A 17,365-nucleotide genomic window follows, 5' to 3' on the forward strand; every position below is an offset into this window, starting at 1 on the left:
TATTTTTTGTTTGTTTTTTTGGGGGGGATGTTAAACGAAAGAACTTAATTTATTTTATCACTGATGGAGCACTTATTTTCTCAGTTTTATTTGTCGGTTTGAATGTCAATTTGTCATGTTTCGCCGAAACATTGTTATGTGGCCGTTTCCACATTGATTATATCTTTTTTCATCACGTGACATTTCTCTTTAAAATCAACAAGGATGTGTTACAGTGCTTGATATTTTCTTAAATCTAATATATCATTAGAGTATATCAGTTATGTTTGAGAAATATACGCGGAGATGTGGAGTGATACGATAATACTGTCAGTGATTCTGATTCAAGGTATGTTTTAGCTCAGCTTGTATATGCACATGTTGAAGGATTTCAGCTACAGTACACACAGTTCCCAACGCCCCTCCAAAGGCACGAAAATACGATTGCCTATTGTATAGCAAATGAAAGATTTCATTGTTTTTACACACATTATTAATCAAGTAACAAACATTTTGTTAAGCATGTGGTGAAAATTATCATTTATTTTTATCATATGTCTTAGAGGAAACGGGGAAGTAACTTTAAGTGTCAAACATCTGTCTATATCTTAATAGTTAACATCCGAGTGAAGTTTGTGTACATTGCAGAGGCGAAAAGCAATCTGTTTAAACCCGATTGAGGCTACAAGCCGTTTATAATTGTAAAGGCGTAATTAAATTTACTTTAAAATGATTTTTTTAAGATTTCCCCAAAATATCCCATATAAAAGCAATCGGTATTCTAAAAATTCAACAAATGAAAAAATGTAAGTGTCAGTCCCTGAAAGAACAGGCAGTAGGTGAAACATATTATGAAAAACCCATCATTTTGATAGTGTTATTTGGTTATTTCCACCATCAGAATCAAGGAAAACTCACAAATTTTTCATATCATGCTGGATCATTGAGTTACAATTTTTTGCAATTCATTTCATTTCATTTTTATTTTCAATTTCATTTCAAGGGCAGATTACACTGTCAAAAACATCATTTTTATAAGATTCTTTGAAAATTTTTTGAGCAAATACAATGATGCATAGATCAAATAATGGTCTTTCCATTCTTGAATGATATTTTACTGTCGGATCGGTGGTGTTTTGACATGCATGTTTCTGATTTGTTTCCATTTTTCCTGATTCTTACAAACACTTACATTTAACTTGCAAATGTAATTTTAATTATAATACCATAGAAGTCAGCCTCATATCTTGACCTACACTTAGACATCGATGGTAAAGAAAAACTATTGACCAAACTTTACGACAAACGTGATGACTTTTCATTCAAAATTGTCAACTTTCCTTTCATCTGTGGCAACATCTCTTCGGCTCCTGCGTATAGAGTGTTCATATCACAACTCATATGTTATGCCAAAGATTGCCGAAGCTACACAGACTTTTTGCACCGCGCTAGAACTCTAACAAATAGGCTTTTGGAACAGGGTTATGTTGCTACAAGATTAAAGTCATCACTACAGAAGTTTTATGGTCGTCATCATGAATTCGTGGATCGTTATGATGTATCCATCAGCATCATGAAAACTGATTTCTTCAACGGGTCATAGTTTACCTTTCCTCGTTTGTCTACCCCGGACTTGACTTTTTATGAGCAACTCAGTGGGTGTTTCTAGAAAAGCAGAGTACGCTTACCCTACCTTAGTTGCTTTATTTTCTTTGTTGTGTATGTCTGTTTTCCATGTCTGTTCTTTGTCCATAGATTACATTCTTTTGATTACCGCTATAACCTTGGTTCCCTAGATTACTCTTTTAGAATATGTCAGTAATATTTGAGATATGAGAAATATACGCGGAGATGTGGAGTGATACGATGATGTATTTTGAGCTCAGCTTCTATATGTACATGTTGAAGGTTTTCAGCTACAGTGCACACAGTTTCCAATACCCCTCCAAAGGCACTAAATTACGATGGCCTAAGTAAGATTGTATTGTGTTTACACACACCATTAATCAAGTAACATTTTTACGGGCATATGCTGAAAAATAGTATATATTTTTATCAAATGTCTTAGGGATGGGGAAGTAATTTTAAGCTTTAAACTTCTGTCTAAAACGTAATGATAAACATCCGAGTGGAATTCGCCTACATTGTAGAGGCTACAAGCAAGCTGATTAAAACCAGCTGTTATGATACGCTGCACTTCCTTACGGGAGCGTTAAAAACAAACAAACGCACAAATACGTGGCGATAAATATTAAAAATTATAATAATGATTAAAGTATTCCTCTTTCCGCCACTTATTTTTAAAAAGCAATACGTTGCAAAATTCATTTTTGTTTATTTATTTTTGGGGTTTATATCAAGAAAATACAAGACCTTACCCTCACTTCCTGAACTAAACTCAGGCAAAAAAGTTTGTTCGTGATATATTTTATTGTATTTTATCTATTTATTTATTAATGTATTTATCTATTTTTTGCTTTTTGCTTTTCGCTTTTTGTTCCGTTTTGTGTGTATATTTCGATGTTTTTTTTCTTGTTGGAATTTTCCTGCATTGAAGTGAGAAGATCGCAGATGGTTATTCGATTCGGTAATATTGGTCACATGCTTTGAAAGCCAAAATACAATAAGCTATCATGCTTTGAAAATATTCACATTTTGGTGCATGTGCTATAAAAAAAGGAATTATGTTCGAAAATAAAAAAAAAATGAGCACGCATTTGACTAAAACTACATTTTTTTTCTAAATTTACTAAATAGCTAAATGTACTCTTTCATCAAGTCTCCATTCATCTTGTCATCTTCAATTTACTATTGTTTTATGATGATAAACAAGAACAAATCATGGGGTCGAGTTAATAAGTTGATAAATTACTAATAGCCTTCAAACATGATAAATTGTGTTTTTTAGCAAATGGATACGCTGTTGTACAGTTTTTTGTGAACAATACAGAAACAAACTGGTCGTCCTCAAAAAGGAGTTGTGCGTTGGTAGTACCAGGGGATATATTAAATACAACGAAAAATATGGATCATTTGTCATGGATAGACGCAACAGTTTCATTCACTCCTTGGACACTTTATAGAGGTACTAAAAAGATGAAAGTATGTAAAATGGCAGAAAATATATCATGTCCATGCATATATCTGAGGGCCATTGTTTCCAAAAGAAAAGCCTGAAAAAACTACCGAAAAGTATGGCCGCTGTTACTAAAAATAGAACATAGGGGTCAGACAGTAGTTTTTTTTTTTTTGCATATATCTCCAAAGCCGTTAGGTCAAGCCAAATTATGTCCGATTTCGATGAAAATTGATAACTATGTTCTCTGATCCGCCCCAATTAATAACATTTGGCTCAATTCACGATTAGAGCTACGTGTCGGCTGCCATTTTCAAAATGGCCACCACCGCAGTCGAAAATTCAAATTTGTTGGATTTTGATCTAGGTTTTTTTAAGACGCCACGATTAAGAATCTGCGGCTCAATCGATAATTTGAACGACGTATCGACCGCCATTTTCAAAATGACCACTACCGCGATAAAAAAAGTCGAAGTTGTTCGATTTCGATTAAATTTGATATACAGGTTCTTTACGCTACCTCGATTGATTATAAGCAGTTCCATTGACGATATGTTTCCCAAAAGACTGATCAGGAAATGGGAGGCGACTTCCACACGTTTCGCATTTATTATTAAGTCGCCGACCACGAAGTCTGGGGGACTTATTGTTTTTGCACCGTTTCTTCTGTGTTATTATTATTATTATTTTTCTTACTGGTGAATTTGTCCGCGCGTTTTCATGGAAACTAATAGAGGGATTGGAATAAAACTAGCGGAGAAGTTGGGCCTCACCCAACAGATGTGCACACCGCAAGCAAAACTACCGAAAAGTATGGCCGCTGTTACTAAAAATAGAACATAGGGGTCAGACAGTAGTTTTTTTTTTTTTTGCATATATCTCCAAAGCCGTTAGGTCAAGCCAAATTATGTCCGATTTCGATGAAAATTGATAACTATGTTCTCTGATCCGCCCCAATTAATAACATTTGGCTCAATTCACGATTAGAGCTACGTGTCGGCTGCCATTTTCAAAATGGCCACCACCGCAGTCGAAAATTCAAATTTGTTGGATTTTGATCTAGGTTTTTTTAAGACGCCACGATTAAGAATCTGCGGCTCAATCGATAATTTGAACGACGTATCGACCGCCATTTTCGAAATGACCACTACCGCGATAAAAAAAGTCGAAGTTGTTCGATTTCGATTAAATTTGATATACAGGTTCTTTACGCTACCTCGATTGATTATAAGCAGTTCCATTGACGATATGTTTCCCAAAAGACTGATCAGGAAATGGGAGGCGACTTCCACACGTTTCGCATTTATTATTAAGTCGCCGACCACGAAGTCTGGGGGACTTATTGTTTTTGCACCGTTTCTTCTGTGTTATTATTATTATTATTTTTCTTACTGGTGAATTTGTCCGCGCGTTTTCATGGAAACTAATAGAGGGATTGGAATGAAACTAGCGGAGAAGTTGGGCCTCACCCAACAGATGTGCACACCGCAAACAAAATTTGAAAGGAGGGGCGCTTTTGGTGGAAAAGGGGGATATGTCATTATTTAGGACATTGCAATATCTCGGAAACCTAGGTGGCCAGGAATTTGAAAATTGGTGTGGTGGTAGAGTTGGATGAGCTCTACAATATTATGCAAAAAAAAAAAAGAATCGATATGTATTGTGTTGCCATGGTAACAAATGAAAACCAAAAAAAAATCACCATTTTTTGTGATTTTTCAGATGTTTTTTCTGTATGTTGGAAATATGACTTGAGATATCTTCACCAAACGTAGGGGTTATATACAACCATCTTAATGTGATTGAATGCACATTTCCAATTTTTATAGTTGGCCGCCATTTTAAAATGGCCGCCATCCAAATTAAGATACCCTCCTGGAAAATTATGTAAATGTCATTAGAATTTTATGAAACTTAATATTTAGGCATAAAATTGTATGCTGAATTCAAATATTATAGAATGTTAACCCATAGATGTTCACTTCACAAAAAATAAAAGGAAGGATAATTTAGTCGAAAATGGGTATAGGTCATAACATAGGACATTGTGCCATCTCATAAATCTTATTAGCTATCAACTTGAAAATTGGTGTGGTGGTAGAGTGTTCTGATCTCTATAATATTATCCCAAGAAAATCAGTAGAAAAAGAAATTGAATATTAGGTTCAAAATTATTTATTGATTTTTAGGGATGAGTACTCATATGTATGATATTTGACATTTTAAACTAAAATAACAATTCATAGTTCTATAAAATGAAATAATTACATTTCGATAACTTGATATTTTACATATATCACGTAAATTGTGTGTCATACACTCTTACTGTTGCAAAATGTGTACTTTTCAATCGCAACTTTCCTACTTTCACTTTGCTGTCAGCCATGCTGTTTGTGCGAATTCCAGTCACTTCGGCACCTGGTTAAATCTGCAACGGTTTTTCACTTGTCTTATATGATTGATTAAACGTACCAAATCTATGTTGTAACAATTTTTTTTAAATATGTAAAACAGACTGAAAATTAAAGAACAAAATTTAGTAGGAATAGTGGAAGGCCTCTGAGCTTCTTGTATCATTATCTTAAGAAGGGATAGCAACTATTGTATAACCTGTGGGAGTGACAAGTCTATCAAATTATGGAATATGTAGAGAGAAATTTTTGTTGAAGGAATACAATGAACCCTGTTATTTATTGTAAATTGTTATTGGCTCTCAGCAGTTTTTGATTCCTATTATTGTTTACTATTGGCTGTCAGAGAATCTCAATGTAATGGCGGATAACTCGCAGAGTACCTCTTAGAAGCTGTCATACCAACAAGTACGCTTTCCAAATTTGAATGTACCAAAAACAGTGCACCTTGAAAGGTTAAAAATCAGTTATAAAGATCAAATAATTTAAGATATAATAAGAAAATATATAATAAAAATGTGTTCAATTCATAAAAAAGTTTATGTTATTTTAGCTTAATATTATATACAGACTTCAAAATTTTGGATTCTTGGACTATTCGGGGATCGCGAGGGGACTTACGTGACTTGTTTGCAAGCACAACTTAAAACTTATTATTATTATTATTATTTTAATTCTCCTGTCATAATAAAATATTAGTTTTTTGGAGATTTTGGGGGAAAATATTTTCCTTTTTTTAAAGCCAATTATTATACAGTTCTTCAAATAAAGCGTTTGCTATGAGTAAGACATGTTTTTTTTTTTTGCACAAAGGTGCAGACAAATTGTTAAACATTGAAAACAAACTTTTTTTTAAAAAAATATTCATAGCACACCCCCCGGAAAATCAAATTTGCTTTACTTGATCAACATTTTGCTACCTTTACTCAGCATCATTGCTATCGATGTAAATTATTCTTCATTTAAATATTCTTGAACATGAACATGAAAAGTGTGTGTGTGTGAGGAAAGGAAGATTAAAATAAGTAAAACATCTTGTTTTGAATAAGAAGTCAATCAAATAATCTTGCGGAATAACGCTTAGATAATTTTTGCATTCAGCAATTAAAATTCAATGGTACAATATGTAATACTTCCCTTTACAATGGGGGGCAGTAAAAAAAGGGGTCTCTGGCTTTTTATTTTCTCATTTTTGCCAAAACTTTGCCTGAAGTAAACAATATTTCCAACAAGTCAGGGGCAGAGTCCAAGTCACAGAACGTCCTAGATGTACTACTATTTCATTGGCTGTAAATTGTTAGTTTATTTTTACGTCTTTAATTTAATTTGCTAGCCTTTCAAGCTCATGTTTTTAGATTTACCAATATAGTTTCTTTTGTTTGATATGGATAAACAAACTTAACTAGGTAATTTAAGGAGTTTTAAAAGGATGTAAATAGAAATGTTCAATTGATACTGGTCAAGCAGTCAATTTTAGTGAGAATTTTTATTCAGTATGTGTGTGATTTTTAAACGAGTGCAAAAGGAAATAAAATGCGGTCGTATAATGCAATGGGGGAGCTATCGTCGTCTTGAGACACTTCATTTCCCTTCAATTATTTTAATTCTGGTTGACCAGATTTTCTAAAATTCTGATAAGATTTTACTTTTCACAGAAGAAAGATTCCTATTTCATGAAGACTTTGTGGCCCCCATCGTTTTAGGAAAAGGACAAAAAGGGTAAAAATAGGTGTTGTATTGAAACCCATATAAGATGTTCGGTTATTTTTTTTTCTATTTTGATTATTCTTTTTATAGTGTTCCTTATTTAATTCTGGTAAACAGATATAACAGCAGATTGTATGTGCTTTGGACCGTTTTTGAATTGTAAGGAATCTTAAGGGCCACGCCCGAAAAAAATCGACTTTTTTTTAAATTTTTGGTCAGATTTCATTTTTTTATATATCAATCCCTGCCTGCGTTTTCCAATCAGATTTCACATATCTCTTACGGTTTTCGAGTTATAAAGGGACCACACCCGAAAAAAAATCGACTTTTTAGCTCACCTGGCCAATTACTTGGCGTCCGTCGTCGCCTGTCGTTGTTAACAATTTTTCATAACTCTTCTCCTCCGATACTGCTTGACCAGTAAATAGAACCAAGCTTGGTACGAATGTTCCTTGTGGTATTCTGCATATAGCTAATGTAAGGATTTTTGGTCCCTCTAAAAACATGACATCTGTTACTAAAAATAGAACATAGGGATCAGACAGTTTTTAACAAAAAATTTCCAAAACTTTTGGGGTTAAGCCAAAGTAGAATAAAAGTGACAGAGTAAAAATGTTCAGCATAGTAAGATCTATCTGTCGTCAGTACATATGTAAGACTCGGAAAAGCGAAAAGCGAAATAGAAACTACAATATATACGAGTTCAAAGAGTGTATTGGAATGTCGAAGACACAAATTAAGTTCCGGTGGACCAGACTCTTCATATTACGTATAGTCCGTTAATCCATCAAATTTAGACTTCTGTAGTATCAATCATTCTTTGATAACCTTAGCCACAGTGTATAGGATGACACACATAAAGAGAAAAAAGCGTCGTCTTATACTACATTATATTTGTACTTGCAAATTCTACAAGTACTATTGATCAGATGTGTTTTAGGTAGTACATGTAAATGTAGTTTATACACTAACAAAGAAGTCTTAGAGCTATCCACACCCATTCTATAGCTTAGTCAAGAAATATTCAAATATAAAAGAGTAAATATACTGCATGTTGTATTCAATTTTCCACTGGGTGTAGGAAAAAAATGAAGTACAGTTATGAATTTTGGTTTTATAATTTCCTCAATAGTTGGAAATATGAACGAAATGAAAGCAAAGTTTTTTTCTGATTGCATGCAGACTAATACCATATCTGAAAAAATCAAGATAATCTTATATTTACGGTATCAACGGCAAAAATCTTCATAATGGTTATAACATTTCAACGAAGTAAAAAAAAACGCACCTCCTCGTAGTGGCCAACGCATTTCTGCGTTGCTATTGGCAGTCAACAATCATGTCTAGCCATCGCAGTTCAGCGTGTTCGTTAACGCACTTCGGCGTACTACCATCGCACTTCCGCGTGACCATCGTACCTCCGCGTCCCATCGCAGTTCCGAGTCTTACATATATATCCAAAATGTTAGGTTAAGCCAAATTCTGGCTGGGTAAAAGTTGAACAGCATGATGTGATCTATCTTTGGTTTCATGTTCGTTCTTATCTTTTATGTGTTTCGATTTTGATGTTATTTCTTTCAAATATTTTCTCTCAGGAACTACCTGACAAATGGGAACCAAACTTAGTATGAATACTCAATAGGGTATTCTGCATATATCTGATGTTGGGATTTTTTATCCGTTGAAAAACTTGGCTGCTTTTACTAAAAATAACCTTAGTATTAGTCGCTTGATCCCTGTAAATTTTTTATAAAGGTTTCAACCACATATAACTTTGAATTGTTCTAGTATTGTGCTAAGCAAATCATTTTATTCACTATGTATTATACTTTAGAGAAATTTTCGTCACACAAATCTTGACACCCACTGGAGGATTGATGTGTGATTTTACACATAGATGGGCTATTTTGCTTGCTGTCTCGTGCAGCTTCATGATTGTACTTTCTAATAGTTTCTTCTTCTTCCACCTCAATGTTTCGTACTTACAGGATTAGTTTATTACCATTCTTAAGTTATTGAGAATATCTCCAGCACAACATTGTACATATAACAAGGGCAATTATAAGTTTAATTTCTTTTTAGTAACAATAGCATCTTCCAGCCCCCCCCCCCCAAAAAAAAAAAAAAAAAAAAAAAGAAAAGAAAAGAAAAGAAAATAGAAAAAAGAAAAAGAAAAAAAAATGGAAATCCTATTAGACGTAATAAAAGCAAATGAAGAAGAGTTAGAAACAAATTAACATCATGTTTGTATCATACTGGAAAGAATGCTTTAAAAAGCCACAGTAATGCTGGACAAAGTTCGTAGACTGAACAAATTATTTCATTAAAGATATGCCTATCTGGCTAAAGAAGTAAATCTTGAAGTGGTTGGTTTGAAACAAAGAATAGATTTATTAGGAAAAAGAAAAGAATACCAAAATAAGGAGATATCAGGCTTGACAAAAAATATGAAATATTATCAGAGCTTCCTGTCTTTCGAAGATGACATGGACGAGACCAATTCATCTGAGTCTTCCTCCCTAAACCTCACATCAGAGGATGGTTTACCAGAAAATTCTGCAAAAGAGGATAATTCCCAAAATAATTAAGCTTTATATATGTATGATAAACCTTTCCTAAACTGTTTCCACTAAATGTTGTGTAATTATCTAATCATTATATTGATCCTTAATTTTTTAGATGTTTGTAATAGGTGATTTACAACATGTGTTATTGATTTGTTTACAATTTACTTTCTTTTAATAAAGTAAAGCTGGAATAGACTGTCTTCAGCGTATAAGCATGATACCTGTAACATTCTGATGAATGCCAAGTAATCTTTTAGATATCTATGTACTTTTTTTTCTTTTTGGTTTAAATAATAAAAGTAATGTTATGTCATGTTACCTGAAAATGTTGAACGCTTTTTATTAGTATGAGACGATGAAATTTATGCCCCTGTACAAACTGTCTGTGTGTAAATAACATAGTATGTATCTCCGATGAAACTGCCTCGAACAATACTTTCATATCTTCAAACACACAATGAGTAGGTCAGGAAGTAGAGTAGCACAATTTGGAATGCCGACCGTTTTTTTTGTTTTTTTTTAAACGCGTCCACCACACGGGACCAATATGTTGTCGAATATCTTCTGTATATTTGAAAGATGATTTGGAATTATTTTTAACAAAGTTGTCACACAAATAACCATCAGTTTGTCTTACCAAATATTATATTTATAACAAAGTCAACAGAGATGTATGCCATCCCGTGATATCCAGCATGATATTTCTCAACAGTCATATACCTTGTGTATGCATCTTGTTACTACTTTGTTGTTTCTTGCCACAATATATGACAGAGTTTACCGATATAAAGTCTGAAATGTCTATAGCTCTCAGACATGGACAAGTCCGTGTAGATTCAGGTGAGAAACTTACAGCTTCTATGCTTTTAAGCTCTGATGGTCTACAGAACATATTTAAGTCTGACATCGGATTTCGTTTCCTACAACCAATCAGAGGCTCACCTCCTTACTGGCAGAAAACTATGAGGGAGGTTTATGCGATGATTGTACAATTTGGCATTCCCACACGGTTTATTACATTTTCAGCTGGGGAGACAAGATGGGAAGAAGTTTTCGAAACCTTACTACATCACTCAAATTACCCAAGGAATGTATCCCAGCTGGACTGGTCTGAAAAATGCAAATTAATCCGTGAAAACCCAGATCTTTGTTCACGGATGTTTGATCATAGGGTAAAATGTCTCTTTAGTAACCTGTTGAAATCCCAATCTCAGCCAATTGGTCTTGTAACAGATTTTAACAGAACTGAATTCCAACAGCGAGGCTCTCCACACATCCATTGCCTAATTTTGATTGAGGGTGCACCTAAACTTGGCGAAGATTTGGATGACGAAATTTGTGAATTTGTAGATAAATATGTTACATGTGAATTACCTGATGTCAATTCTAATGCAGAACTACATGACATTGTATCATCCGTCCAGGTACACAGCTAAAACCATTCAAAATCATGTCGAAAAAAAAAAATCAACCACATGTCGTTTCAATTTTCCAAGACCACCGGTGAAGGAAACATTCATTGCAAAGATATACACTGAAGATCAAATTGATCCATTTGTACCTGCACCAACTTCAGTGGAGGAAATAGATAAGATGACGAAAACAAAAGCAAAGCCCAGGGAGGAAATTTAAAAAAAACCGTCTAGTCTGTGATCAATTTTAGTCAACTTACGGAGTCTTCAACTTTAGATGATGTGTTAATGTTGGCCAATGTAAGCTATGAACAATTTAAGCAAGCATTGAAATATGTTACCAAATGTAACACAATTTATTACAGGAGATCATTGAAAGACTGTTGGGTAAATAACTACAACAAAGACCTACTTCATGGATGGAATGTTAACATTAACATCCAATTTGTCATTGACGCTTATAAATGTGTATCATACATATTGGCTTACATCTTAAAAGCTGAGGCAGAGATGGGGGATTTGTTAGAGAATGCAAGAAAAAAGGCACAAGAAGGAAAAAGTGCATATGAGGAAAATGAAAAAAATAGGACGTACATATGTTCAAAACCGTGAGGGTATCAGCTCAGGAGGCAATATACCGAGTTTGCAGTTTGCATTTCAAACAGTGCTCAAGAGGGGTAACTTACATACCAACAGGTAGTAAACCTTTAAGAATGAGCTTGCCAATGAGTGTTATAACAGCAAAACGCGACGAAGATGAAAATATTTGGATGACTTCTATTCTTGAGGAATATTATGCTAGACCTGAAAATGAAACCTTCAATTTTATGTGTTTGGCAGATTTTTGTTCAGGTTTTACTTTTCTACCTGTCTCGAGTAAACCTATGAGTACCTTTAAAAAGACACTACCTATTTATGAACTTCAGCATCTTTCGGGTTACATAAAGCAACGATACTCTGGAAGGTAAATGTGATAAGATATCCTAGGTTCAATAAGTTGAAGCAAAAAGAAGAATATCACATGGCATTTGCTCAGTTGTAATTCCCACACAGATAAGCTGCTTTTAAACCTACAGGTATTCGTTCTTATGAGGATTTTGTAATGTGAGTGACATCATCAACTCAAATAAAAATGATTTGAAATTGGTTCAGAAGATATTGATGTTGCATGGGAAGAACTGCAGTCTGGTAATATAAAAGAGGATGCATGATCCTCAATTGCTCCTGGTGCAGAGAAAGAGCGTCTTAATACTAAGAATGACAACAGAGTCATACAACCAGACAATGAGGGTTTACTTTATGTTCCTGAATTATCTGAAATTGATAGCAGAATGTAGTCCTTCCATTGAGTTTCAAAAGCCAAACTTAACAGAGAAACAGGTTTGTGATATGAAGAGTAACATAAATGATATGCAACAGAGAATTTTTTTTATAAAATTCGTGATTGGTGCCTAAAACATTTTTTGGCAGCAACATCCCAAACCTTTTCATTTTTTTTATAACTGGAGGAGCTGGTACTGGAAAGACACATCTGATGAAATATATTCAGCATAAAGCCACTAGGATTTTATCCAAAGTATGTGGAAATCCAGATTCTGCACCTGTGTTGCTTACAGCCCCTAATGGAACAGCTGCATTCAACTTGGGAGGCAATACCCTTCATTCTACATTTTCCATTAATCCAAAACTTTCTCTTCCATATGTCCCCTTAGCTAAGATTACATTAAATAGCTTGCGAACAAAATTAGAAAATCTACAAATTTTAGTCATTGATGAAATTTCCATGGTTAACCATAAATTGTTGACTTATGTTCATGGCCGACTATACCAGTTACGTCAAAACAAAAACTTGATTGGCAATATCTCAGTGATTGCCCTAGGAGATTTTTACCAGTTACCACCGATTGCAGTTTCTCCATTGTGCAAGATAAAAGAAACCATTTTTATGGATTTGTGGCATCCAGTTTTCCCTGTGGCAAGTCTACAAGAAATCATGAGACAAAAGGATGATATCGCCTTTGCTAAACACATTAAACAGAATAAGGATTCACACTAAAGACAAGTTGTTAGACGATTGATTGATTGTTTGGGTTTAACGTCCAAGCAGCAATATTCAGCTATATTCAGACGATGAACAAGAAATGGATGATAAAATGAATATGAAATGATGAATAAAAAAAGTGATGGGACATAAGGTCAACAGGGTCGACAAATTTAGATTGCCAGTAAAAAAAAGGGAGGGATGGGTAGGGTCGGGCAATTTAGCCTCCTGTGACGGAGCGCAAAGGTTCCTACTCCTACCGAATACCACAGCAGAGTTCGTGCGAGGAACGTGGCATCTTTCCCAACACGTTGCACTACTATGGTTTGCGGTCAGGTTTTCCGTATTATACCCAGACAACGCCGGCACGTAACACGCCAGGGGTACCCTATTCCACCACATGGGGCATACATCCCAGTTGCTCTGTGGGCAGAGCGCCTAGCCCCCGGCTAGGTTTCTGAGCACTTTTTAGTTGCCTTTTACGACAAGCTTAGCGCTGTGTCTTTTGACACCCGGACCTGCACGGGACTGTTAGATGAGAATGACGTTGCAATGTTGAAGACCCGCGTCTTTGAAACCCTTCCAGATGATGCTAATGGTTATCTTTATATTTTCCCAACTGTCAAGGAAGTTGAGAAAGTCATGGTCAAGAGAATCGGTGATCCAATAGTAACAACGTCAGCTTATGATTTTGTAAAAGAAACTACAAGATAGATGAACTTGAAAAAAGAGATACACCCTATTTGTCTGTTAAAAAAGATGATCTACTCACTTCAATCGACATGGGAATCAATGCTAGAATAATGCTAACTAGAAATCTGGACGTAGAAGATGGATTATTCAATGAAGCATTTGGTACCATAAAGGGCATTGACAAAAACAAAATGGGGAAGTATTAGCTGTTTATTTAAATTTTGACAACAGCAAATGTGGAAAAAAATCAATGGCAAAGTCAAATATCAAAAAGAAGGCAATTTCCTTTTAGACTAGGATGGGCTGCAACAATTCACAAAGTTCAGGGAATGACTCTAGAAAATGTTGTAGTGTCAATGAAAAAGGTCTTTCAAGCAGGAATGGCATATGTAGCCCTAAGTAGGCTTACACATCATTGATTTTGAGACAAACTCAATCTACGCTTCATCAGATATAGCTGAAGCCCTTAGCAGTATGCCACATTTTATTTCACCGAATAATGACAGTGCCTCTGGAGAAGCTAATAAGGAGGAATGCCTGCCCATTGTGTTGCATAACACAGAGGGTTGATTCCTCATCTCACTGATGTGAGTAGTGTAAAGGTAATAGAAGGAGCTGATGTTATTTGCTTCACTGAGACATGGTTGAAAAGGAAAAACATTCCAAAGAACAATCTTGTACCAAATTATTTTGTGAACATTTGAAGCTTCTTCTTTTAGAACTTGAACAATTAAAATTACCAAACATAGTGCTTGGGGATTTCATTGACGATTTCCGTGTCCCTGGTGAGGTACAATTGATGTTCAGAACATTTGGATACAAGCAGATTGTAGATACTCATACTACAGAAGCTGGAACAGTCCTTGATTTAGTGTACACCTAAGGATTCAAATGTCCATTAAGAGCAAATATTGTACCAGTTTATTACAGTTTTCATGAAGCTGTGCAAGTTCTCATTGATTTGGTATGAAAACAACCAGTTAGCTTAAAATAGAGGATTGAATCCTACTTATTCACACAGGGAATTCATTCTTAAACATTTAAATGTTTAATGGATATATCTGGTTCACACACTAATCATTTTTAATCCAAAGCTCTTCAAGGTTCATTATATATTACTGTACAAGTAAAGAACTACAATGTATATTGCCTTTTTATCATTGTTTTTTCCCCTTTTCATATCAATTGGCTTTCTTGTGAATAGGTATTGTTAAACTTTCTGAATTCTTTATTGTATATTTATTTTGACTATTTATTAATTTTGTATCACTATGTTTTTTTTTTCAGTATTCCACAACCATATCGCATTTTTCTTATATTGTTTTCATATGACAGTTTTTTATGTAAATAAATGTATAATTTAGTATAACTAGATCGTGTTGTATTTTGTATTTTACTTTGTTTTAGTGTCTTTTGAACAGGAGTAAAAAATAAAGGTGAACATCATGCACGGTTCTCCTGTTGTGTTGTATGTTGCTTTTTATGACAAAGTTTAGATGAAAAATCACGGAAACCTGGACCAATAATCAAAGAGAACATAATTCAGAAAGAAAAATACATAAACACAACATAGAACACCAATAAAGCTGAAATAACACAGATACAAAAGTAAATTAGTAAACTAAAATCTCGGAGCAAATAATGGGTGCGGTGGATGGGTTAGCCTCTTCTTCTTTTCTAGAGACACCAACCGGAATTCTCATAAAAGATTACATCCAAAATAAAGCATACAAGCGAAATAACTATTGGCTATGCTCAGTTAACGATTCAACTCTTCTTCAAAATGACCGTCAATGAAGTGGAATACTCAACATGCCTGAATTTGATGAAAACTTTTTTTCTTTTTACATACAGCTGTCCCAACTAAATTTGCTGTTCAATTGACAATATGTTACTGAAATAGATACGTAAATGGGAGGCGACTTCTACACATTTCTGGGAAACGTAAATTTTAATTATTATTATTATTTTAATTCTCCTGTCATAAAAATTCAAAAAAGTTTTGACCGCACGTGTTCTCGAAAACGCCTCATCTGATTGAGATGAAACTTCACAGGAAGATAGAACTACTCTTTGAAGGAAGCAGAACTCCAAAAGTTTTATTCCAACTTCCGCCATTTTTTTTTCAAAATGGCTGCCAGACTGGACGTATCCATTTTTCCACTGGAAATTGCAACATCATATATCTCGAAAACTGCTAATCAGCATTTGACGAAACTTGGTGTATATAATAAGCTCAATAGTCCAAACAGAATGACGAAAACAAATTGCGTGCGTCCTGGCCGCCATTTTCATTTTAGTTACTTTATGTTCTATGTTGTGTATGACTGTTTTCTATGTCTGGTCTTTGTCCCTGGATTGCATTCTTTTGATTACCGCTATAACCTTGGTGCTTTTGATTACTCTTGCAAAATGGCCGCCAACGCGGTCGAAAATTTAAATGTGTCTGATTTCGATGAAAATTGATATCTAGATTTTCTGAGCCGTCCCAAATAATAATCTATGACTCAATTTGCAATCGGAGCTACGTATCGGCCGCAATTTTCAAAATGGCCGCCATTGAGCTCGAATATTCAATGTTGTTCGATTTTCATGAAAATTGATATCTGGGTTGTTTAAGACGCCCCAATTAGGAATTTGCAGCTTAAATCGATAATTTAAACTGCATATCGACCGCCATTTTCAAAATGGCCGCCACCGCGATCAAAAATTGAAAGTTAATCGATTTCGACGAAATATGATATCCAGGTTCTTTACGCTGCTTTGATTAATAATAAGCAGTATATTACGATATATTTCTCAATACACAGATAAGGAAACGGGAGGCGACTTCTACACGTTTCGTTGAAACGTGAATTTTAATTATTATTATTTTAATTCTCCTGTCATAAAATTTCATTGATTTGTCCGCACGTTTTCTCAAAAACGCCTTATCTGATTGAGATAGAACTTCACACGAATTTAGAACTACTCTTCGAAAGATGCAGAACTCCAAATTTTTTATTTCAGTTGCCGCCATTTTTTCAAAATCGCCGCCCGACTTGACATACCCAGTTTTTTACACAGGAATTGGAACATCGAATATCTCGAAAACTGCCACCGCGATAAAAACCTAAAAAGTTGTTCGATTTCGATAAAAAATGATATCCAGGTTCATAACACTGCCACAATTAATTACAAGTAGTTCCATTGACGATATGTTTCTCAAAAGACTGATCAGGAATCGGGAGGCGACTTCTACACGTTTCGTCGAAATGTAAATTTTAATTAAGTCGCCGACGACGAAGTGGCGGAGACTTATTGCTTTTACTTTGTTTCTTATTAAGTCGCCGACCACGTAGTTCCGGAGACTTATTGTTTTTACTGTGGTTCTTCTTATTATTATTGTTTTAATTCTCCTGTAATAAAAATTCATCGATTTGTCCGCATGTTTTCTCAAATGCCTTATCTGATTGAGATGAAACTTCACAGGAAGTTAG

General features: G+C 34.6%; 1 protein-coding gene across 2 annotated transcripts in view; it reads left to right on the plus strand.

Moving 5' to 3' along the window:
- Positions 1–30: 30 nt before the first annotated feature.
- The window catches only part of LOC148609245 (uncharacterized), a 33,188-nt gene continuing 15,853 nt past the window's right edge, over positions 31–17,365 (plus strand). For both annotated transcript variants that reach the window (XM_088541118.1, XM_088541120.1), the window contains exons 1-2: positions 31–328; positions 2,888–3,064. In XM_088541118.1, coding sequence (XP_088397244.1) covers positions 286–328; positions 2,888–3,064 — 220 coding nt within the window. In that variant the 5' untranslated portion in view covers positions 31–285. The remainder of the gene's footprint in view (positions 329–2,887; positions 3,065–17,365) is intronic.

The sequence above is a fragment of the Perna viridis genome, chromosome 8 (genome assembly GCF_037379345.1).
Source record: "Perna viridis isolate PV_CMFRI_1.1 ecotype Kerala chromosome 8, ASM3737934v1, whole genome shotgun sequence".
Taxonomy (NCBI): domain Eukaryota; kingdom Metazoa; phylum Mollusca; class Bivalvia; order Mytilida; family Mytilidae; genus Perna; species Perna viridis.